We start from the raw sequence: 25,158 nt of genomic DNA on the forward strand, positions 1-25,158 counted from the left end.
CCTGCAAACAGCATTCTTCTTCTGGCCCCTTGCCCTCTCTTCAAGCTGGAAGCTTGCCCATACCAGTGCTAATAGCAATGATTTATCAATGTTAACATGGTTAAATAGTTAATTTCCATTTAAAAATAGCTGATAATCAAAGTTGTCCATTTTTTATAAATGTCCATCCTCAGCTTGAACGAAATATCTAAACAAAGTATCTTCTCTTCCAGGGAGATGCTACGTGATCCAGAAATGAGAAATAAATTAATTTCTAACCCAACTAATTTTAATCACATAGCACATATGGGTCCAGGAGATGGTATACAGATTCTCAAAGACCTGCCAATGGTAAGTACAAAAGTACATGTGAGAGTGACTGACTGCAACAGAGGCTGCAAATAAGTGAGACAAAGACAAGTACAATTTTAAATGTATATTCAGAGTGTTGATGTATTTCATATCAGGAGAAGTGTAACTAGGGAAGTGGAGCTGAACATGCTCTGCTGTGTGTGACAAAATTTAAACAAAGAGGATGACACTTAGGCATCAAGAGGAGGAGGAGTGGCTAATGCCTCCTGGATTTCAAGGCAAGTTGGCCTCTCAGTGTTGATAATTTTTATGACCCACATGAAAGGACAAAATTAAGAGGACTTGGGCCTGTGTTCTTTGTGGGGGTGGGAAGAGAAATTCCTTTCTCCATGAACTGTAGTTCAGTTCCTTCCTTCTCTTCCCATCTTTAGCTCCATCTTAGCCTATCTCTTTACAGCCTCTTTTCCTCAGACAGTGGAACTTTAGCAGTTTAACAGTGTGTAGTGCCCAAATTTCTTTCCATGCCAAAGACACTATTTTTCATTTTCTCTCCAAATTAAATAGTTTCAGTCAAACAGAACTTCTTACATAAAAACTAACCTTTTGAGTTGAAAAACAGAAAAAGAAAACATGTAATAGCACATGCGTGTTCATTTCTACCAAACCTTCTGTAGGAAATACTCATCTGGAAGTTACTGAAATTTTTGATGAGCTAAAGACCAATTAATGTTTTGTTCATAGGAGGGTATCATACTGTTTGCTTCAAGATACCTTGAGCATTTTATGTGTTATGTATTGTTTTCTAAACTCATCCACGATGACACAGATGTGATTCAGAAGATGCTAATTAGCACTGTAAGAAAGATCAGATGATATAATATCAAACAGATGATATGACTACCACCATAAGACAGACATTAGTACAGGAGTGCTGTCTGAAACGATCATCGCTGTTACTTGGAGTTTGTGCAGAAAGCAGGAAGTAGATGCTGAAACTGGGATTTTCAGATGCTGAAAAGCCCAAAGGAAAAGACTGGAAAATAAAGTGTGCCATGCAGCTGCACTAGTTTAGGAGCTTAGGAGCACATAACCTCTGGTCTTCAGATACTCATTTTACCTCACTTTTGCAGCAAATGGTAATTTTGTGATGGCTTTTAGCTGTGAATTCATTCTAATTACACAAGCCTTGTATTAGCTCAAAGGTCATAACTGAAGTTAGGACTGGTACTTTGCTTCTTACCAATCAATATGATGTTTTGAAAGAAATTCATGAGTCACTTTCTCACACTTAAAAGTGATGAGGAGACATTAGAAAATGTGTACAGTATAGAATTGGTTTCTGCCCTTGTTCCACTGCTGCAGCTTCTTTTTAAAGTTACTCTTAAAAACTCCTTTTTGCAAGTGGCTATCAGTGTTAATGCTGGGAGATGTCACTGCAGATAGAGCAAATTTGACGTGTATTTTTCCAGTAGCTCCTTGCAATACCATGTTGTCTTTGTATTCCTGACTTAACGGGTACAGAATTGCGTCAATCACAGAACTTCAAAGTGTGTGAATTTGAAAGTGTAACTTGAGATTAGGAAATAAATGTTCTGTCAAGAGCTACATCAGTCCAGGCAGCTTTTTCTTTTCCAACAGCTTCCTGTAAGGTATTTATCTGGACTAAGTTTTCATCTTGTCTGTTCCAAACTACCTACTTTGGTTTTCGGGCATAAAAAGAGAAGAAAAGGAATTGTGCATGTATATGATGTTATGGATTGAGTCTAAACTTATATCTGAAAGATAAATTTAGGATTAAAAGAGAGGATGGAAATAGAGGATATTTCCTGGAGAATCAGTACACAAGGTAAAGAATACTCATCCAACCCTGTGTACAGTTCATCTGTGTGGCAGTTTATTTACAAGGACATAGAATTATTTCACTAGGTTCATACCTGGTTCCAAAAAGGTGAATAGCTTTTTATTTTTGCTTCTTGGCATGTATGATGATTTTGCAGCTGGAACATCATCTTTTTATTTTTAAATAGATTAGTATGTTTCAGAAGAAAAAGTATTTTTAAAGAAGTATGAGAAAGATTGCAGCATTTTACTTTGCGAATGCCTGTTTCTGTTCTTGGAAGTGAATGGCAAAATACATTTTTGCATTTAATGAGGGCTACCACTAGGGGGAACAAGTAGTGCAAAGCTAATGGTTTTCTCAAGTTCTCTTCATCCAACTATTTTAGATGATACAGCTTCTTTTTTTTTTTTTTTTTTATGAGATACTGGAATGCAGAAGGTGTATGAAAGAATGGAGTGGGCCTTCTTATTTGCAGTTTCTTCTGAATTATTCGAGCTATGTCAAATTTGGTTGGATCTACTGATACAAATGTGTTGATCCAGCATGAGTTTTCACTAAAGTCGGTATAGTGTTACATAGGCAGAAAGGTCCTTAGTAATAAATAGATTTTAATAGAGAATAGATATTTTAATCTCTGTGTTGGATGAGATTGTCACAAACTAAATAGCCAGCTCAGCCTAGCTTTTATCTAGTGTCCATGGATAAAGCAAATCACAATTGTAATATATATGTATGTATTTATATTTATTTATGAATATATACATGTTCACTTTATATATGCAATGTGAATACAAGAAAAACTCATCTTTGCAGTCCCACTAACCTGCCTCTGCTGCCTTTTTCAGGGGAAATGCCAAAAATTGAACAAAGTGCAGAATTAGACCTGGTAGCAGTGGCCCATGGGTGGCTGGGCTGCGATGTGTCGGTGGGCAGGAGGGGACGTGCACTCGCGCTGCCTCAACCTGCGGCGTAACCGCCTGGTGGGTGCAGAGCCAGCGGGAGCTGGCTCACGCTCTGCCCGCTACTGTTCTTAGTGATGTCTTGTGAAAGACCAGCTTTAGAGAGTTTCATTTGTATGGTAAATGTACGAAATGAAAATTGGATAAATGGGATCTTTTAAACTTTCTCAGGCTATTTGATATGTTGTATCAGATGCCTGCATGTGTGCGACATACCTGTCCGCATGTGATTGCCCTTGCTGAGACAGCCACACGTGGGGGAAGATGCTTTCTCTGTGTGTTGTTGACAAGGTCTTGGCATGTGACAGGCACATGATGTGAACAGTGAGTGATGTTTATGGCAAATTTAGGCTGCTAGCCTCGTCCCACGTTGTTCTCTCCGTGAACGGACACCCTTGACTTCAGTATAGTCCTGTGTTTGGGTAGAAACAAACATGCCCAAGACTCAGAGTGAGATCAGATTTAAGAGAGAAAATATTAGAGGTTATCAGGCAATTTTAAATATGCATCCTTCTATTCTCCCTGGTGAGCAGTTACTCAGGGGTCTGGCTTTGACGAGCAAGTTGGTGGGCTACAATACAACAGAAACCAGAAGTTCTTGTTTGCTATTAACAGAGCCATCATCAGTACATATTTGTATTTTATTGATGTGGATACTAGGTCTGGGTCATTGTCTTGTTTTGTACAATTTAGAATCGTTCCTGTTAGTATATCCCCAAACTTATTTATTTACATGTTTTTCTTCCCTAGCAGCCTGTCACCAATTAACTGGCCGTACAGTCTGGCCTCCCTTCTGCCCTCTTGTCCCTTGAAGCCACTTTATCGTGGACGCTCCTTTGTAGTGAAGATCTGAAATCTGGAACTGCACTTACTGCAGCACAGACCACCTCTCTGTGTACATCAGATGTACAGGATTGATTTTGCTTTCATATTCTGCATGTCTAAGTATTTTACATACAAAGCTAGTCTTGACTGCCATTCTATTTCAACATTATGCTTCAGTTTGACCTCATTCTACATGAGCCATTATACTTCCATTCTAGATGATGTGTGAAGCTTTGCTTGTTTCAAATGAGAAACTTTTAGAGTAAACGAATACTTACCCATATTTGGTATTCTTTAAAGAAAGTGGGAACCCCATGCATGCACCTAATGGTGGAATCCGTGGAGAAAGTTCCATGGAGGATCATTTTAAAAACCTTGCTATATCGTGGCTTTCTCACATTCATGAATGCTGGCTAAATATTTTCATGGTCTGCAGCTGGCCCACCCTCTGCTTTTTAGCTTGTGATTTTAGACATTCTCTTTTCTCTCTTATTGGCTTTTAGGAACTTAGCTGACTTTGCTGGCAGTTCTCTGTTGTGAGCAGATAACTCGGCAAAGTCTGCTTTCCTGGAATGGTGGCTTCTTGTACTGATATTTAGATGCTGCTAAACTTACTAATAACAATTTAATGTATATTATGTCTTATATGCCATAATGTGGTAATTGATGTTTTAGTTAACATGCAAAGCCTCATAATAACCATGTGTTTAAAAAAAAAAAAAAAAAAAAAAGAGTTGGATTTTACCAGCTGAAATGAACAGCTACAATAATGTTTGATAATATGTATTGGGATGTGACTTAATGTTCTTCCAGACTTTAATACGTTCCACATACAAAAAGTAGTGCCTTAGGTTTAGCAGAGGGGTAAGCTGTATTTTTACCATATTTTATTTTTTTAACTCCTAACATTTCTAATGTTACTTAGATCTGTTTGTTTTAAGGAGATTAAACCAGTTGGACAAGGGGAAGAGAAAATTAGAAGTTAGAAATTAGAAAAGGCTTTCTGATTTCCTGGTAGCCATTGGGCAAACCATCCCCTTGCAGGCTGACCTGCTGAACACGTACAGATGGCACGGAGAGGGAGACCAAGCCTTGGAACACTCTTCTGTTAAATCTGGATTTAGATGACTAAATTACAAGAGCACTTGTGTCAGCACATTCCGTAGGGATTAATTAGAAATTGTTTCTGTTTAATTTGCAGGATTATTTGTCCCCTCTCTTTCTTTGTCACAGTTTGGGAGCACATTGCTCAGTTGACCTATTAAAAACATTTGAACTCCCCAATGTTTTGCACCTTACCTGCCAAGGGCCTAGTCTGCTGCAGCGCAGAGAAGGCAGCACAAAGTCCCTTCTTCGCTCGAGCGCTGTGAGGATTGAGGGTGTGTGCAGGAGGACATAGGCCTTGTGTCGTTTGTCTACAGCAAATTGTCCCTGTTGTCTGACACTAACCAGTTCACCTTCCCACACGACCTGTGTCCCTATCCTGTTGAAACACTGTTCCCTCACGTTAGAAATACTCTGTGTGTGTTGTACGGGTGATACTTGATTTTAATGGAATCGCTAAAATGCATGAATAACAGAAGGAAATCTCTGACGATCTTTAACTGTTATGTATTCCCATCTTTTCTTCTCCCCACATCATCTCACCTGTGTTCACCTTCCTTTGTTTGTTATGTCGACTTTAGATTGTAAGCTCCTCAAGGCAGGGAACCGATGCTTCTCAACTGTCTGTAAAGCACCTTTTACACCTGTGGTGCTCTTTGAAATATCAAATAATAATAAATAATAGAATCGATTCCCAATGAGTTAAAAGTTTTATTTGTTTTTAATGTTTTAGCAACAGCAAGGGTGGCAGGCCCGTATGACACCATGTAAGGAAGGTGCTCAGAGGACTGGGGGTGACAATGTAAGAACCTGTGTGTTGACGGGCGAGCAGGGTTGCTGTCTGGCTGTTCTTCAGTGTTTGACTGCTCTTGTGGACTGCTGTTGCCGATGTAACCTGTACAACCATCCTTCATTGCTTTCTCTCTCTGTTGTCTTCGATAGCAGCGTTCCCCTTATCAATTCCCTCATCATCACTCCTGTCTGATCTCCTCTCCGAGCAACTTTGAGCACATCTACCACATGACTGTTAATTCAGCTGAAAAATTCCTCTCTTACGATTCCATAAACCCTGCATTTTCCCAGCCTCCACGCTCTGTCCTCGGTACTCCAGACTTTATGACTCTGAGGGTATGAACGGCTGAGTCAGGTGTTCACTCTACTAACACTGTGTGGTTTTCCTTTTGCCTGGCTATTAACATGGGAGAAAACCCCTTGTAAGCAGTTTCCTTCACCCCTTAACTTTCTTCTGTCCCAGCTGATTTATTTTCTGCTATCCGCTGTGGTCTTTCCACAGCTCTGACATGCCAAGAAACAGGTACTTCATGGCTTTAGAAAAAAGACAACAAAAGTATAACGACTGGGCTGAACCTTTTGCTATGAGAATAGCATTTTTAATCACCAGAAAGGGTGTGGGAAGTTTCAGTTATAAATTCTGCGTTCCACAGTGTTCATCCTCCAGCAGTCAGTAGCAGGATGCTGTGTATCAGGTTGCATTAGGAGAAGGTTCTGGACCTGTCTGTGTTGGACCAACCTTTCAAACTATGATGAAATCATGTGGAATATTAGAAGCTTTACACAGTATTATACACCGATTGAGACAGGCACTGGTTGTGCCTCAGACAGTTTCTAGGTTAAAGTAAGTGAAGTCAGAACAAGTACAAGCAGGATCAAAAATTAAAGCTGATGGCAACTTGCTGATGCGGATCCTCTTAATCCTGGTAGTTTTAAGGAGAGGCTGAGGGAGGATACTGTTCTGTAGGTATCCTTCCAGTTGCAATGTAAACTGGGGGGATGGAAGTGGTCTTCTCTTTATTCTTGTATTGTGCATCCTGGCCCGACTACACGGGGGTTGCTAGGTCCTGTAGAAAGACAAGCCATACTGAAACAGGCACACAAGTACATGCTGCGTGTTGTAATTGTGCACCGTGCTGTGGCCTGCAGTTCTGCTTGGGACAGATTCGCAGATAAATCAGGAATAATGTGTGAGGTAGATGTATGTGATGGTGGTTGGTAGCTCAGGGTTTGAACGGGTCTGAGCCATGTCTGCTGCTGTAATGGAAACACTGCTGTTGGTTTCTGTGGCCTTTGGATGCCCTTCAGACATGCATGGCAAACCTTCACTGCCAGACTGCTTCGAGTGCCTTTTGGTTGCTGTTCTAGATCCCTATCGCTGGGCAGGTGTTTGGATACATACCTGCATACAACACTAGAGAGAATTTTAAAATGCAGGAGGAAAATTCATCTCTTCCATATAGCTCCAAAACAAATTGGCACAGCTGAGCTTTGACTGGTGACATGCACGGTCACCTGTCACTGTTGTGAAGTCCCAGTTGTCACAACCATTAATATTCGAAAATGAAGTTGGCAGTGTTTTGGAAAACGTGCCCTGTGATGACAGGTCTGCATCCATCCTGGCTTTTCTGGTAGGAGAAGAGAGGCAAATACACAAGAGCAATGCTCTGTTGAAATGCAAAAAAAAAAAAAAAAAATCTATTGTTAAGCCAAATTTAAAGTTGTTTCTCTCTTAGAGGGTAATTAAAGCTGTATTTCAGTTCTGATTTTAACTTTTTTTTTTTTAATTACTATAAAATTTTCTCTGTTTAATATGCAGTGATGTATCACCGGACTGTGACCCATTCTCTACCTTCCCTTTCTCATGTGAGTAGTCTCCATGGGATCAGTAAGGGATGACCCCTGATGTTTAAGACAATAACTCTTAATTTTTGCTTTAGGAGCTCCTTCATCCTGATGTTGCAGACTACTAGCATAAACTGGAGTAAAAAAAAAAAAGTGAAGTGAGCAACCTGGAGCGACAAGATCTTGTACCTGTTAGCTCCTCAGAGCACTAGAGGTTTAGTCTTGTATGAAGAAAAGCGTTTGTCTCCTTTGTGGCTGGAGGGTAGAGATGCTGTAAGCTGTATGGAAAGCAAGGCTGTGAGGTTTGGTTTCATGTCTGTTCATCCTCCCTGTGTGTTTGGAGATTTAAGTGTAAGAAGGGTAGCACTCCTGATGGAACCGTGCTCCCAGGTACAGATGGGATGTTGGAACCAAAACAACATGGGATCCATAGGGGAGGTGAGAAATGACTCGTTAAAGTAGGCTTTTAGATTCTGTCATATTATTTCATGGAAGAATTAAAAGCTCAGGTTTATAATGTAAGGAGCAGAACGCCACTTTAAACCAGAAAACCCAAAACAACGAGCAGCAGCATGGTGGACAGAGGAACACGGGCAAACAGTTCCCTAGAGGTGTGGTGACCGCTGTCCCCACGCGCGCTCTGGCCGCGCTGCCCGAGCAGGCAGCGTGGGAGCGGTGGGGGCGGGGGTGGGGGCTCGGCCGCGCCGCAGAGCCGCCAGCCCAGCAGCGACCCCACCCGCGCCCGCGGCTCCCCAGCCGCTCCGCGTCCCACTGGGAGGGAGTGGGATGCACTGAGCCAAGTCAGGTCTTTCGCCTTGTTTCAGGGTGATTCGCTTTGCCCAGCAAGCAGATCCTCTGCTGCTGATTCTTTTTATTTCCTCTTTCACCTGTCTCCATTTGGTTCAGCAGTGGGGATGAATTTTCCTGCTAGGGTTTGAATTGTTGCTCTAAATGAGGGGGTTTTGTCTCTCTAAGTAAAGCAAGGTCAGGTTTCTTTTTTTTTTTTTTTCCCCTTTTGTTTTTAACTTGCTGCATTTTGCTGCTTTATAGCTACTGCTAATAACTGCCGTTTATTTTTCTTTGAATCCCCTTTCTGCATCACGTGCATATCATTTCCAGGAGTTTTGGTCCAAAATGCCAGGGTTTCGGGCATGTGCTTACTTTATTTTTAGAACAAAGAACAATGAAAGATTTGCTTTGTGGAGAAACTTTCTACAAGGAATTACATGGACTTTGCAAACTGAAGTCATGAAAAATAATCATTATTAGAATGTACTGTTAAATGAGTCTCTTGCATACACCAACCTGTTCCCTCCTTCCCCTAATGCCTGTATGTTGTCTGTTCAGTCACCGTTAAGGAGGTTATTTGCCTTATCATTGAACATAAATGTTCTCTTTGCAAAATGAATCATTGTAGGTTATACAGGTACAAAAGACCCTCCTTGCAACTCCAGTGTACTAACCACAGCGCACACGTTTGCGTGGTGCTGCACTTGCCTTTCCTTTCTCAAAACACAGCAGTAACTTATTCTTTAGCCCACGAGCTCCTTTGTGTATTGTCCGGGGAGCCTCCGTTGTTTAGGTACAGCCAGGGTGCTCCTGCTCTTACCAGTAACTCACATTGGTTATTGCATGGTGAAGGACACAGGAACAAACACTTAGTATTTCATACTCCAAAGTAGGTTATTAGTTCACGTTAATTAAAAAAGAAGAAGCAGGGGGAAGGTAAGAGACAGCAGTATGATCCCACGAATTATTTAAGAGACTGTTTTCCATTGAGAATAGTGCAGCAATGAATGAGAGGAAAATTAGACAGGGCTTTTTCACTGGTAAGGTCTCTGATGCTCTTTTGTTGGTGTTTGAGAGAGATCTGGGAACAGGTGGAGAGATTTCAATTCTTTCTTCTTTGTGCATGTTAAATATCAGCCATTTCTAACCCACTGGGAGAATGAGAAGCAAAGGGGTCTGTTACAGCAGTGGCTCTAAGGATCACTGTAAGACTGGATTTGATAGCAAGTTGGTAACAATTACCTGAAAGCCTGAACTGTGTAAAATCTGTTCATTACAAAGCCTCTGTTTAATTATCTCTTTTAAAATACAGATAGAAAAGTTGGTATTCTCTGAGAATACCCTTGAGGGGGTGGAATTTTTGTTCTGGTGTGAAATTTCCGTAACATCCCAGCTTAAAAGGCATTGCAACTGTTGTTTTGTGTATGGCTACTGTATCTCAGAGTGAGGATGGGGAAATCATTAAATATAAATAAGAAGAAATGAACAGTTACTGCATGGGGCGTTCTGTAGGGTGGAAATATAGTAATGCTCAGAGCTGTTCTTTTCACGTTCTGTACCTGTAAAGGTTCCCTAAACCTAATTCTAGTTAGTGCTAATGACTTAATAGTGCAAATCATGTTAGGAGCAGGATGAAGTCTCCTGTTTAGCCAGGGATGAAATGATATGCATGGGCAGTAGAAAGTTTCTCTGGGCTAAGACAACAGCTCATACACAGAAAAAATGGGCTAAATAAGCTGAGAAGCCTTTTCTCCTAATGTCAGCCGTAAGTTAACAGAAGCAGAAATAGAATCTCCCCAGAAGTCACTTCCAAGTACTCTCTTCCCTTCTTTTAAAGACAACTTACGTTTAAGGAAATGCCATATCCAAGTAGAGAAATTGTGTTTTATCTCTTCCCTCAGTAAAGGACCACTTCAGTAACTTAACAATTTAGAAAATTGCACTGGAACTCTGAGGATAGAAAACAGAAGTGATAATCAAAATATGTAGAAAAACAGTGGCATGTGCTCCGGTCATCCTCTTTGAGCAGGCTGAAAACAGGAGGCCAATTCTCACTTTGGGTCAACTGGTGTAGGTCTGGAGCAGTGCTGTTAATACCTTTGGAATTACATAAATAATTAAAATACAGATCGATCCAGTATGTATTCATAACTCTGCAGGCGTTAGGGATTAACATCGTTACCGTATGAAGTTACACATTCATGGCACAAATGATGGCACTAAAGAGAGAGATTATAGTAAGATCCTTAGAAGCTTGTGTTCAGAAAGAATGCATTATGCAATATAAAGTGAATATATCTATAGCAGCTTAATTAGGCTTGCAAACCATCCTTTCAAGGAAATTCTTGAATTATTAGACATGCTCTTTCAGTTGTCTGCATATGTCCATGTAATTCAGCACTTCACTATTGCGTTGCGTGTGCTTCCAGTCTCTGCACTAAACTCCAGAATATTAGTTTGCAAATTTTGCTGACTTGCTGCCCAGATAATTCAGCTCTGGTAAGGTTGGGGTTTTAATGTATTTTGGGGCCTTATTTCATAACATCCAAGGTTGAGCCAGCAGTCAATAAGTAAACATGTCGTGTTGTGTGTCTGCATTGCAGAATCTTCGGCCTCAGGAAAGTCGGACCGTGTTCAGTGGCTCTGTCAGTATCCCATCGATCACGAAATCCCGCACAGAGCCAGGACGATCGATGAGCGCGAGCAGCGGGTTAGCAGCACGTAAGCAAACAGAACTGTGTTGCTTTGGGGTCTATGCACGAGTATTTTAGGGAAAAGGCTGTGCTTGCATTTGCTTCTGTCCATGCTGCTGCCACTAGACAGGATTTTCAGAAGTGATGGTTGACTGTATTCCTATTGAGGGCAAGCACAGTGTTTCAGTCTTGCTTTCAGAGGAACACATGAGTAAGCAGCTAGCACATTTGAGAGTCCCGCATTTGTAACTTGTCAAATTTTAAAAACTGACGATGTTAGAATTTAAATTACCTTCTTACCCTTAGGACTACGCTGCTGCTGCTGCTTAAGTGTTTTAAATGAGTTCACAAGTTCCGTGGTTATTAACTTTGTTGCTGAACTGTGTAGAGCTCGAGGCCTCTCTTGTTGCTAAAGCAAAGAGAAGGCAATAGAAAATTGGCTGCCGGTATGGAAGAGTTGCACTGCGTTGCAACCACCTTTGCTAGTGCTGCCATGCTGCCGTTGTGTGCCAGGGTCAGCACAGTGACCTGTGCTGAGACCAGGCAAGTGACTAAATAATGGACCTTGTGAAAATAGAGGCAAGGCTGGTGTCTCAACATCTCTAGATTTTTTCCCTACCTGTAGCACGGACCACATCTGCAGCATGTTGCCAAGGGCTTGCAGAAAGCACGTGTGTCTGCTGTAGTCTGTGCCTGCCGGCACAACCCACCTGCTCCCTGGGAGAGGGGCCACTGGAAGTAGGCTGCCACCACAGCAGTTTCTACAACTGCTGTCTTTGGTGGGAACACAGTGACCGTGTGTGCCAGGTCGAGTGTGCTAATGCTGACATGTCAAAGGAGGGACCAGAGGATCCCTAGGAAGAACTGCAGCTGGCAGCAGACAAGATAAAAGCCCACAGGGCCTGCAAACCGTGAGCTGAGCATCTGGGGACATGCTGGAGGAAAGCAGAACTAACCAGAGAAACAGCTAACGAATTTCTAGTACCTCGAGTTGGGTGTCTGTAACACAGTTTAATCCCTCCACACGTTTTAGGATCGTCTGCACAGAACGGCAGTGCTTTGCGGAGGGAATTCTCGGGCGGTAGCTATGGAGCGAAGCGTCAGCCTATGGCATCGCCCTCAGACGGTTCCTTGTCCTCTGGTGGCCTGGACCAGGGCAGCGATGCACCAACAAGGGACTACGAGCGAGAGGTGAGTGACAGGAGGAAGAAGAGAAAATTGAGGTGTGTTGATAAAGATGAGGTAGTTAAATTCTGTCAGTGGTTTCGCTACCAGTTTGGGAGTCGCTGACAATGAAAATTTGTATTTCCAGTACTTCAAGCTATCCTGACAAAAGACGTTGGCCAAACTGTGTCTGGTTCTATTATTTAACATGCAGAGAACTCTGTGCTCCTTCCCCGGAGATAGGTGGATAGTGAGACTCCCAAAAATACTGGCCCAGAAGAGCAACAGCTTGATAATGACCTGTGACAGCTTTAAGTGGTGATATTCCTTCTGCCCTTTATTTGCAAAGACTCCTAAGCCATCTTAGCAACCATTTCATAGGAGACCTTTTGTACTCAGAATGCCTCAAGTTAACAAGGTATTTTAAGAATTATCATATAATAATTTTGTTTGGAGCAGAAACTTGATTTAATAATTTATATTCTGTGCAGAACAGACTGCCATTATGATAGAACTGCAGTCCTGCTCAGTGCTGAACTCGATCCCTCCAACCAAGAATGCTTACATGGGAGGTTTCAATCTGAAGTTGGCCAGCAAAACTTGCCCAACCCATTTTCTTACCAAAGAGTGAGAAAATTAGAGATCACACCAGCTTTTCATGGTACTGAATATATCTTTTCAGTTGAAGCTGGAAGGCAACCCAAACTCCAGCTCAGACGTAGTTGCATTCTGCTGTACTTTGGAAGATCCAACTGCAGTAACTCAATTAGGATGCTTTGAATTAATATCCTGGGAGTGACAAAGAGGCAGCTGTGATGAAGCCCGTACCATAGATTCCTCAGTTTAGTGCAAGAGCATCTCAGATCATAATCTGTGAAAAAGCAGGAGCCATTACAGCTTCAGAGTCAACCCCAGGTTGCACACTGCTGACCAGGAGGCCCTCGGCAACATGCAGACTGCAATAATCCCGCAGGTGCTGTGCCCTTACGGCAGCATCAGTTATGCCTGCTGAAAGCAGAGTGACCTGACCACTGACGCATTAGTGTCCCCAGACCAGGCAATTCTGAGCAAAAAAAATTCCTTAGTATTTCTGGGGCCGAGCAAAATACGTGGAAGCCTTTGAATCCAGTCACCTGTTGCTCACACACCCTCAGTCACTCTCAAATGTGCTGTCCTGTCACTTACTGGTGTTCTTCTGTGCCTTTGGGCTGCAGGACTCTGACTCTCCAAGACACTCTACTGCATCGAACAGCTCCAACCTCAGCAGCCCTCCCAGCCCTGTTTCTCCTCACAAGACCAAGAGCCTCTCCCTGGAGAGCTCTGACCACGTGAGTTGGGACTCATGAACTGCTTCAGCATTCAGATTTGACATCACAGCAGCTTGCTGTCCCCATGGCTGTCCCCTTCACTTGTTCCAGTTCTCACCTTCATCATCCTAACCCTCCCCATTCCCTGGCTGAAAGTGATCTGGGAGCGGGGTGCAGAGGAAGGTAAAAGCTGGTCATCTTCAGCTCCGTTCGGCACTGCCTCACAATCCCTTCCCCAGATTTGACAGCAGCAAACCAGCAAAGTTAGGGTGTTGGTAAATATCAGATGCTGTAGATTTGTATTAGTATTGGTTTCATTTTTGTGGTTACAGCTGCTTCATTTTTAAAGACATATTTATCCCACCCCTCTTCCACTTCCCAAAAAGTAGCTTAAGTAGACCAGAGCAGTATCAACAAGAGAAAATTCAGAGGGATTTTGTTTTCATACAATAGCTCATTGTACTGTACAAAAGTAGCACAGAGACCCCTTCCCCTGCATGGGGAATGATCAGTATGTCAGAGGCACATAAAAGCTTTCAGCCGCCACGTTTGAATGTCAATCTGATTGTCGCCAGCAAATCCTTATTGATTAAAATGATGCATATTTTACTACAGTACAGAGTTTAAATAAATACGCAGATGTTAGAGTAAAATACGTATGTATATATTCAAAGAAAAAAAAAAAAAAAGCATTGTGTATGCAGCAGAAGATGGATGCTTATTTAAGAGAGCCTTTAATTTAAGATTTGTGTTGTCCCTGTTTTCATGCTCGGTAATATACAGACTTGGAGGCCTGGCCTAAAACCTTTCGCAGGACAGATTTGCCTTTTGCGTAGCACTCGCGGCGCTGCCGGGCGAGGTCCCTGCAGCGCTTTCACCACATTTCCTTACTTCTGGTGGTAGCGTGACTGAAGCTGTAATTCCTCCTTTCCTGTTACTCCCCATCCTTGGCAAAACCAGCGACGATCGGGGACGATCGGGAAGCGACCCCCTGCCCCGCCAGCCCAGGGCCCCGCCGGCCCCGCGCTGCCCCCGTTTCTCGCGTGCTAGCTGCGCGGCTGAGCAGCCTGACGGCGTGCTACAGTAGAGGTAAGCAAGGCAGCAAGGGAGCTCAGTGCAGCAGGATTCTGCAGGAAAACTGTTTCCCTGGGTCAGCCTCTGAGCAGGTTTAACTCGGACGGGAGCAGTCTTCCGCGTCTCCTTGACCATCCCTAACCAGAAAACTGTTACTGTTGTTACCAAATACTGGTTGCTAATACACATCAGCCACACGAGTGCCCTTAGCCCGAAGCTAGCCGTGGCTGGCTATGCTGTCACTGTAGCAACGAAGAACCTTGAAGACTGACCTCACACTGTTCACACTGTGGTAGTCGAAGATGCCTCGTCACCCACAACTGCCATGCTGGCAAGGTTGGTTTTCCTCTCCCTCCCTACCCGCGCTGTGGGTTTGTGCAATTTGCAGTTGTCTCTATGTGCTCACCTGCTGGTTGGTTCCAATAGCTGGTCAGGCTGGAGGGCAGAAGGTACTGCTGTGGAAGAGAGAGAGCCTGCTGAAGTTGCAAAAATAATAAAAAGCTGGAGCTGGTCATGCAGTCAACAGAGTAGTGAGAGACTGACGTACAAATGGATGGTAAGAGGAGGATGGGCGTTCTCTTTAGTTAGCAAGGCAGATGTGTTTTTCATTTGGGGGTGTGTTGAAATGAGCCTCTCTTCTCAGTAGTATTGTTGCTGGCTTTATACTATGACCATACTAAAACATGTAAGGGCTTTCTGTATTTAGAATACTGGTTTTTGTGGGTTTCAGAAACTCGTTATGGCTCTTATTAAACCATTCCCAATTCTTGCAGTCAGCAGTATATAGTGTTTCACCCACGCAGAGATGTTTGGAGTTTTCCAGTTTCCGTCTTCCCTAATAGAAGTTGTAGGTAAGTTCAAACCATGTACAGTGATTTCCAGTTATGATCTAAATGTGAAACAGGGAATGAGACACATCATCTACTCCATTTAATCGTGCTGGGTCTCCTAGGTAAGATTTCTCTTTCACTCTGACTCAAGAGGCTTGTCCAAGTTTAAGCTCATTCAATGTTTTTTTGGGACAGGAATTGAAGAAATTTTTTTTAGAAGCCATCATATCAAAAGCCTGTCTCTCTCCCGTTTGGGTTTTTCAGAGTAGCAAGCTGGTTGTGTATGTTTTCACTTCAAAGCTACTACTTTTGCAAGCCCGGTATTTCATTATTAAAAGCTTTAGCAAACAGCTAAACACTTGAATTAATTCCTCCCGGAAAAGTTTTCTGTCTTTCAGAGGGACAGATAGGCAGGGCGTTATTGGCATGATTAAAATTCCACACCAGCTTCTTTTTAAAGGCTGCATATTGCTTCAAGTATAGCCACTGCTTTTTCCCCCCAATTCCCTCCTTTTGGTGAAGCATGTCCACACACTTTTCAAAGCCTTTGCAGACTAGTTTTGTATTTACTGTATGTTGTATTTAAACATTAATCTTGTTTTGTTGTTGAGAGAAGGCATTTAAACAGCAGTCATTAAGACAGAGCAGCCTGCGTGACAGCCCCAAGAGAGGGTCACAGGATCTTTTTTGTGGACTTTTTTTTGCAGTTGAGCTAATGCTCTAGCTGAAAATGGAACCCAAAAAACCACAATACAACAAATAATTAAATGGAGTAAACCCCTATGTTTACTCCATGATGGTGCCTGCAGTCTGTTGATATAAAACTGACATTTTCAGGCAGAGTGTAGGTCAGTCGTGTTACAAAACTAAGCTCCAAATGAGAAGAGCTCTACAGGCCTACGCTGTTTGTACACCACAATTTCTAACCCTTGGGAGTCTCCTTTAGGATTACTGTATTTAATCATTAGTTTGGTACTTGCATTTTTATATGCATCTGTTCAAAAGAGAAACAGCAACTGTTCTCTCAGTTGAAAAGCAAATGACCACATCACTTATTTGAAAAGAGAAAAATTGTCCTAAGACTTGAATAATTTTATATATTTGGGGACCATTCAATTATATGCTCAATTTTAAACCACACTCCTTTTTTTTTGTTGGTAATGAACACTGAAGACATGCATACTATAGTTGAGCTTTTTAAATACTCATTGGGCTAGGAGAAGTAACTCGGTCATTTGAACTGTAAGACTCTTGACTGGTATCTCAAAGGCAGTTGTCTCTTAAGGTTTGATGTTTGCTACTTTGCACTGTAGCATTGCTTCAACTTCACAGTTAGAGGGCTGCGTTCTGTTCAGGGAGCTTAAAATCTCCCACTGGATTTTTGACTGTAGCCAGTGTTCTCTGGACACAGGATGTATCTAGCCGATTTTTTCCTTTTGGCTGAGACTGAAGGTGTTTGCATTTTTGACACTGCTTAAACGTATGGGGTGTTGAGTTTCTGCATTATTTTTTTTTTTTCTATTTTGAAGGCAACAAAGGATCTGAACAGATTCAGGCAGCTACTAAGGATTCCAGGTTATAGAATGGAAAAGGTTTGGTAAATAGTTGTCCCCTGCATGTGTGCGCACACATACATGGCTTCCTTCCACCTTTCATAAACCCAAAAGCAGGGTGATAGTACTCTCTTCTCTCTTGCCTTTGACCTGTGGAAGACAGCTGGTAGTTTCAAAACAAAACAAAAAAATAACAATTCCTGAGGCTGTGGTGAAGTAGTTGCTTCTTTTCCTCTTGGTTAGTTGCTGTGGCTTGTTATGAATGTGCGTTTTGCCCATTTTAACAAGTTTCAAAGCTCAGTCAGGAATATTATCTCTATGATAAAATTCCAAGCCAGGTGTGTTATTCTCAGGTATATGGCAGAGGGAAGTTAAAGTCCAAACAGGAGATTTTATTTATAGAAATGTAGTTTAACCACACCTAACAGGTTCACAGAGTGTGTCAGCCTTTCAAAACAACAGTTGGAGTATTAACATAGAAACAGCTTCTGGCATCATTTTGTCTTGCGTGGCCAGACCCTGAATGCCAGGACAAACATGCTCTTGGGTGGAAGAATATGGTTGGTTGTTTTTTTCCATTTATGCACATTGTTTCATTTTAAATGAATACATTAAGGGTAAAACTGATTGCAGTGCAAGCACCCGCACCTCCTGAGCCTTAGCCTGAGAATCAAAGTGGCACATAGGAGCTTCTGCTGTGGTTTTTTTGTTTCTAGGAATCAGTTCCATGGAGGAAATGAGACAGCTTTCTGCACTAACACAAACTGCACCCTTCTGCGTGCTTTGTGTTCACACTGTATCTGATAGACACCCCCAAAACCACTCTGCTGCAGGCTTACCAGTCAAAATTCCAACTCTGTCTTTCATTCCAGCCGCAGCTCAGTACAACCTCTTTTCATTCTGCATTTAAAGTCTCACCCACAGGGAAGAAATCCACAAGCAAACCAGTGTTGCTATTTCAGAGCAATTATACCTGCCTTTTTATGTACAACAGTTTCATATCATTTATTTTTAATTTTTTTTTTTTTTTTTAGGTTTTTCATTGTAATATTATTGTACAGTTTTGCATGGCATAGATGTAATCACTTTTTTGTTTGAGTATAAAAGCTGACAAGTGTGCGTGTGGGGGAAAGATTCTGCTTTTTGCCTCTTCTCACTATTTTGTTTAATGCCCTCAATGTTTTAGGGGACATTGTAAGAGATTCTCTGCTACAGAACAATGATGTAGATTCTTTTGCACAGAAATATTTAAGGTGGAAAAGTCAACAATGTAAAAATGACTTACCACCAATATTTTATGTTGGTAACACACTTAATATTAACCTACTTTGATGTACTGCAATAAAACAGGGAACTGTTAGAAATGTAGCTGTTCTGTCTTTTTTTTCCCTACCTCCACACATTAAGCTTTGAGGAGGAAATGTTAAGGGGAATAATGGCATTCTTGAAGATAAAACCAGTATGTTGTAACACACGTCAGCACAAGTACACAGTGGGAAGAAAAGGAATGTATGAGAAAATGGATTTAGCTCTTAACACCTTTCAGAAAAAATTACCAGAACCCTTTTGAAAAGTCAAAGTCAAACCACCTTATACTTTGGCATATTGAACTTCTTCAACTACAGTTTTGCTGACCTTTTTCTTAGGTCATCTGTTCTGCATTAATATTTGTAGTCATTGCTTCTGAGGTTTCTCTTTCATTTAGTTACACATCAAATGTTTCACCTGTCCTCATCTTAAGAGGCTGGATTCCTATTTATGACTGTGCTACCAGCATCAAATTGACTTTCATGCACCTTTAAGTGCATCTCAACACCTATGAAGTTTTGCGTGTGCCCTGACCTTTTCACATCATCCAACAGTTCTTCACAAGTCAACTTGAGATTTTCTCCACGCCTGAGTCTAGTTGCTGGGACATCTTCATTCATTACACTTTTGGCAGAAGTCCTAGCTTTGATTATATGCTTCAGCCACCCCCAGCCCTGCAGCAGGAATACAGGGCCAGGCTGTTGCTGATCCTGTGCTGCCAGCAGTGCCAGCCTGGGCCGTCTCATTACCAAAGACAGCCAGCAAGCAACAGGCACCATGCTTCCCGCTTCTTACACGGCCACAGGCTACCTTACACTACAGGAACTTCTGATCCTGTCCCGCTCCTTCCACCAAAATTATTACTTTTCTCAGCCCCTGTTCCAGCTTATGTAGATTGAAGCCCATGGGCCCATCCCATTTAGGCCACTGCAGGTCCCTCCTAGCTGCTGTAGCTCTGTGAAATACTATTTCCTCTGCTCTTGACTTTTACAATCAGTTACTGTATTTCTGGTTTCCCAGGGTTCCAGTTGCACCATCACAGCTGTGAAGGTCTTGGGAAACAGGCCTTCTACTGTCAAGGGATTTGGACATTAGAAAACCAGAAAGTGAACTGCATGTTAGGCTTCCTGTCCAGCTCCTCAGCGTTCATTTTCCATTTTGATGTAGCAGCCAGGTTGACTAAAGAAAGAAGGTAGGAAAATCACTGCTACCCCACATAGCCTGCATCTCGATTCTTTAGAATGGAAAATCCCTGTCTTTAGAGAGCAGATTTAACTTCCAGCTTGCCTTATGGAACAAAGAACTGGTTTCTGCACGAGGATTTTTCTAGAATTAAAAGCTTGCTGCAGCACAGAAACGTTCGCATCCTCAACCTACATGTGTGGTTCAAGCAAATGCACAGGCTGGTACAGAGCAAGCAGCAGTGATCAAGTGTTCTTGCTCACTGTAAAGTGTCACCACTTCTGACTTGGCTCACCTTTTCTCCACAGCCATTACACTGGCATATAATTCCTCATGTCTCAAATCTCTGGTCAAACTACAGAAATTAACACTTTTGGAACACACACAAAAGGCTGGGGAAATTAGGGACTGAGCACTCTAAATCTCCCAATAAAGAAACATCTTACCTTCTGCTAGTTGCTACTCTTTAGGCAAATGCAAAGCTACTCCATATTTAAGCTTGATGTTATTCTTAAACCCTCTCTCTGGCAAAGGAAGGGAAGTGCTTGCCGAGAGTTAAACACTCACGCCCCAGCATGGTACAGAAAAGATCTGTGGTCCCATGAACAAGTACATACCAATCTCACATTCTTGTGCTTACTGGAAAAGTGAATTGTAATGCTCTTTGAATTATTTTGCCTTCTTTGCAAGTCCTCTGAAGATACTGGCTCTGAATCTTCAGTTTCAGAAATTCTGCTCTGAAGTTCACCTAATCAATGTACTTGTCTGCTTTTTAACCTTTAACATGAACATTTAACATCTCAAACAATTCCACTGTTTTTAAAGCTGCAAGGTCTAGACCCAAAGGAAAACCACTAAACAAGTGCTCGAAGTTAAACAGCTTAATGCAAAACTATTACTTCACTGAGCAGCAGAGTTCACTCTTCTCAAAAGGTTAGGAATTTCCTGACCAGTACTTTTAGTTGAATTAAACAGCACTGAATCTTTTTCAACCAAGTCTTACATGAAGCAGTTTATATTTATGATCTTGGAATAACAACAATACAATAACCCACTTTCTTATTTCTCAGAGGTCCCTCCTGAGAGAGACCATTTATTCACTTACCTGGTCTTTACCTGTAGAAGTGTCAGCAGTCAGGATTTCTTACGTACTGAAGTTTAAGATCATACAAACTCTGCATTCCTGGGCTGTCTTAACTGAGTAGGACCAGCTGCAAAATATCTGACACTTGCTAGGTTAAGGACATCTGCCTTACCAGCACCAGGTAAGCATCAACTCCAACAGCCACTCTTTCTTCACAAGTGGAGGAAAGGCAAAAAGACCTGTGTCCAGGAGACTGGTAACAGTGATTAAAACACAGGAAAACAAAAAAAACAAGTCAATCACCAAAGATTTTCATGGCCAGATAGATGGTCAGGCTGATGTCCTCCTGGCTCCTGGTAAGCTTGACACCACCACTGCTAGCACTAGTGGCACAGCTGCAATGGAAAGAGGAAGGAATAAACAGGCCCTAGGTAGGTGGCTTTACAAGGGTGGTAGCAATTCTTTGCACAAACTGCAACAAGAGGAGACCTACAAGCTTCTTCTGCTCAACTCCTGTTTATCCCACAGAAGGGGACATGGTTCACTTGGCTCTTCATTACCACATCAGAAGATGAAAAAAAACTGCAGGCAGAAGGCCCACCGCACAAGCACTTTTTTATTGAAATCAGGAAGTCGTACAGGTACAGGCTTTGTACAAAAACAAAAATCTAAGAAAGTAAATTTCCTAGCTTGACTCCAATAGTTTAAAACTGTGCATCTGGTTTTAAAATGTGTGACATTTCAGCAAAAGCTTGAAATGCTCATGAGACACATTACATGTTTGTCTGCCTTGCCCTAAGTTCTGCACTACAGGAAAACAGACAGACAGACTAGGTTTTTCGTTAGGAGTCCAGCAAGCAATTGGTGTCAGTTGTAGCTTATCTAACTCTTTCTCAGGAAAGCTGATACCTACCAGACAGTGAAGAATCCCACTATTTGTGCTCAGATATAACTCTGTTGATTACATATTTGACTCCCAGAACTGAGATGGGTTGTGTGAGTGTACTTGTGTGTTTAAGAGATTGGCACTCAATTCTCATATTTTTAAAATATTTCCTATGTTCAGCTTGTAAGCCAAAAAGAGGCAGAAAGCATAAAACTTCATTGTATGTACACACACACCCCCTGCTTGCATTAAAGCAAGGTCAGGAAAATCCAGGCAGGTTCTTAGACTGCCACCACTTGACTTACAAAAATGTGGGGGGAGGTGCTGAATGTGTCTGTGGTAGGGTACACCTTAGTATTTCATTCTATAATTCACAGTATGAAAACTACTTGAATTCCACCTTAGCATGAAAGAGGGAAGGTTTTTAAAAAACTATTTTTGGAGAATTACAAACAGGTTTCAGTATTAAGTTCTGCTTTTGTCTTCCTTCCCTACTCATTATAAAACCCAATCAAATATGCAGCCACCATCACAATGTTAAAAATGCATTCAAGGTAGTCAGCTGGTGCCTTGAAACGGTACAGAAACACTCAAGAAGATAGTTCCCTACAAGCTGCGGACTGTACTGGCCGTCAGTGTAGGACAGACACAGCATGAAAGAACAGCTTTGTCCTTGTGAAACGCGCACGTGGCTTCCAGGGCACAGGCTGCTGCATCTCGAGAGGATGGAGAGCTGGGGTGCAACGCATGGGAGGCTAGAACGCTCTCTGCAAGGCTCGGATGAACTGGGCCCTCAGAACAAGACGCCTTAGTTCATTCTTACTACTCCTCTGGTTTCTTGCCCCTACTGCTCCAATAGTTGCTATATGCCTCTTGGAACATGTTTTTGCAGGGAATTTTGGCCTTCAGTTTGGTGCAGATAAGGAAAGAACCCCCCATCTTCCGATGAAGAGAGTAGGTCTCCTCTGGCGGGGGGACAAGCCGATGCTTCAGCATGACCGGGATTAAACCGTGGATCTTTTCAGTGGTGCTTTGGTTGCCAAAATCAAAAGGTTCCTCAGATGCAAAAGCCTCTCCCAGGATGAGGACAGCATTTAAGTGGGCATCTTCCATTTCCTGCCCAAAAGAAAAGAGGCATAAATAACATCACTAGCCTTTTTAACCACCAGGGAGGGAAAGGAGAAATGCTAGTGCTAACAGCAGCAGCCCAGAAGAAACACATAGCTATACCCACAGCAAAGGTAGTCTCCAGCCCCCAGCAAGACTGATGGACATTTTAATACAGTTTTGAGCAAGTAAACCTTCCAGAAGACCACCTGCCCAGTCATGAAATTTCATCAATCACCACCTGCAATGTCTTGCTGGGGGAGAGAAGGAAGGGCAGTGGTGGTGGGGCTAGCTGTGTCATCGCTGCTGCTCCCACTCCCAAAAGGAAGTGAGAAAACAAAAGCCAAGACCTTTTTTGCCCTCCTCCCTCATCACCAGGGCTTTCAGACTGATATGGGCTTCTACCACATCAAGAAATCTGCCCACGGACCTGCAACAAACTTATCAGTGGCCACCACTAAAACCAGACCCTTCTGCTCCATACCTTGACTTCATAGCCAGTGAGGAATTTCATTTCAATGGACTTCTTCAGTACTCTCTCTCTGTCCATGTCAGCAGCTGCCTTGATTACCTGAACAGGAGGAACACTTTCAGGAGAGCTAGGGAGTGACTGAAAAGCATTTTGAGGACTACTACCCAGGCTACAGGTAGACATGCTGCCTGCTTGCTTCCTTGCCTCTCCCCTCATCTTCATGTTGAACAGTTTAAGAGCTACTGGCAAAGATACAGCTTCTGCCTCTCCAAAGCTCTTCCCAATAGGGCTACACATAGCCCAGAGAACTTAAGTGACATCAAAAAAGCTTCACAGATCAATCAGCCCCTCCCCCAACAGAACAGTAGAGCCATGAGAAGCTTTAGGTGACATCTGCTGGCCCCTGCAGCTCGATTTTATCAAGTGGTGATCATGAAGGAAGCACATGTGACTTCACAAATTTACCAGTCTGTAAGCAAGCTAGAAAACACAGGAAGAGACCGTGGACAGGACAAGTAATTCCTGCGTACCCTCACATAAAAATCACTGAACAGAGTGCTCTGCTTCCCGAGTCTCCCAGTAAGCAACATTACAGTTCTCTGCTTTTGTGACACAAGTTAAACATCCAAACTCAGATCGCCAGGGGCTTGCAGCACACGTGCAGAAGGCTACAGTAAGGAATGAAACAGGAACAGAGATCTCTCTTGCCTCCAGCCCTGCTTCCCTCCACACCCAAAGTGGATTCAAGTACTAAGTGATACAGTTAAGAGATAAGCAGTTTTGCAAATACTCTCACGCCCCACAGCGTAGCACTCTAGGACACAGCACAAGTCCTTACCTCTATGTAGACGTCTGTGAACTTCTCATCAAACCCCCGTGTTGCTCCGAAGTCCAGCAGAGCCACCTGGAAATGGACAAACCCATCTGTATTACAGTGGCAACCGCTCAAGCGAAGCCTGACCTGAAGACAACTCCCGATGCCTTCAGGAAGCTGAGCCTTTCCACTGCAGCTCAGCTTCCCCCCAACTCCCTTCCTCCCTGGCAGCAGCACAGACGTTTGTGCTGGTACGCAGCAGAGGAGGTATGGCCTGTGCTCTCACGCTGTCACACCTGCTCAGCTGCCAGCTCCAGCTTCCTGGGTGGGGACAGAGCAGCACAGAACCTCTTCCCAACACAGACCTCGGGGACAAACAATTCCATCTGACCTGCAGGGGACAAGCCAGCAGCCAAGCTAACAAACAGGACATTTGCGATCACTACCCTTCCTAATCTTCAGCACAGCACAAGACAAGAGCATTCAGTTGAAGAGTCCTTGGCTCTGGTGTGCCCTGGAAGAGCACTGCCCACTGCAGCTTCCCCCTGCCCAGCTTCCACACAGCCCCTGAGGCTGAGGAAGTTGCTGTGACTGGAACTAAGGCCAGAGGCAAGCAACCAGCCAGGGTTACAGGAACGCTGCTCTCCTACACAGACCAAGGGAGGACAAGTGGCACAGGGTCAGGTTTCACTGTCCTACCTGCCCAAGACTCAAAGACAGGAATCAGAGAATCTCAGTAAGGGCTTGTAACGCTCTGGGAGCGCGGAATAATCAAAAGTTGGTGAAAACCAGCTCTTGTACAGGCTTACCTTGTGCAACTGTGGGTCATAGAAGAAGTTGGACCAGTTTGGGTCAGTCTGCATGTACCTGAACTCAAACAGCTCCCGCAGACACAAGACCAGGATGTTGTGACAGATCTTGAAAAGCAAGGAGAGAAAGAAGCAAGTCTTACCCACACGTGTAATTTACAGCAGGCATTAGCAAAAGGGGAACACATCACCACGCTGGCAGGAACTATCAGCTCCATGCTGCAAAACTCCTGAGGAGGTGAGGGAGCATCTCACAGCAACTCCCCGCCCGCACCCGCCATGGGACATCCTTAGCACAGATGCCCATGCAAGTTTTACATCAGCCTTGTCGTTCAGATGTGCCTCCAGGGGGGCAGCTGCCCTGCATCTGGCAGCTGAGATCAGCAGGCTGACGGGGTCATCCAACTGCACGTGTCACTTGTGTCCTGGT

At 43.1% G+C, this 25,158-nt stretch overlaps 2 protein-coding genes across 15 annotated transcripts in view; one reads left to right on the plus strand and one right to left on the minus strand.

The window, feature by feature from the left end:
• Positions 1 to 18,430, plus strand: part of CDC42BPA (CDC42 binding protein kinase alpha) — a 188,809-nt gene extending 170,379 nt beyond the window's left edge. For 6 of the 13 annotated variants that reach the window (XM_042789351.1, XM_042789352.1, XM_042789353.1 and 3 more), the window contains 5 exons: positions 213 to 330; positions 5,753 to 5,821; positions 11,049 to 11,166; positions 12,172 to 12,329; positions 13,517 to 18,430. In XM_042789351.1, the coding sequence (XP_042645285.1) occupies positions 213 to 330; positions 5,753 to 5,821; positions 11,049 to 11,166; positions 12,172 to 12,329; positions 13,517 to 13,648 (595 nt within the window). In that variant the 3' untranslated portion in view covers positions 13,649 to 18,430. Of the gene's footprint in view, positions 1 to 212; positions 331 to 3,840; positions 5,718 to 5,752; positions 5,822 to 11,048; positions 11,167 to 12,171; positions 12,330 to 13,516 lie in introns of those variants that run through there. The other 7 variants (XM_042789354.1, XM_042789361.1, XM_042789360.1 and 4 more) reach the window with 3 other exon arrangements.
• Positions 18,431 to 21,235: 2,805 nt separating this feature from the next.
• COQ8A (coenzyme Q8A) overlaps positions 21,236 to 25,158 on the minus strand; it is a 47,355-nt gene continuing 43,432 nt past the window's right edge. For both annotated transcript variants that reach the window (XM_042789769.1, XM_042789770.1), the window contains exons 12-15: positions 24,729 to 24,836; positions 23,944 to 24,009; positions 23,118 to 23,204; positions 21,236 to 22,642 (exon numbers count right to left, since the gene is read on the minus strand). In XM_042789769.1, coding sequence (XP_042645703.1) covers positions 22,349 to 22,642; positions 23,118 to 23,204; positions 23,944 to 24,009; positions 24,729 to 24,836 — 555 coding nt within the window. In that variant the 3' untranslated portion in view covers positions 21,236 to 22,348. The remainder of the gene's footprint in view (positions 22,643 to 23,117; positions 23,205 to 23,943; positions 24,010 to 24,728; positions 24,837 to 25,158) is intronic.

This window comes from Tyto alba, unplaced genomic scaffold (assembly GCF_018691265.1).
Source record: "Tyto alba isolate M040663 unplaced genomic scaffold, T.alba_DEE_v4.0 Super-Scaffold_16, whole genome shotgun sequence".
Classification (NCBI taxonomy): domain Eukaryota; kingdom Metazoa; phylum Chordata; class Aves; order Strigiformes; family Tytonidae; genus Tyto; species Tyto alba.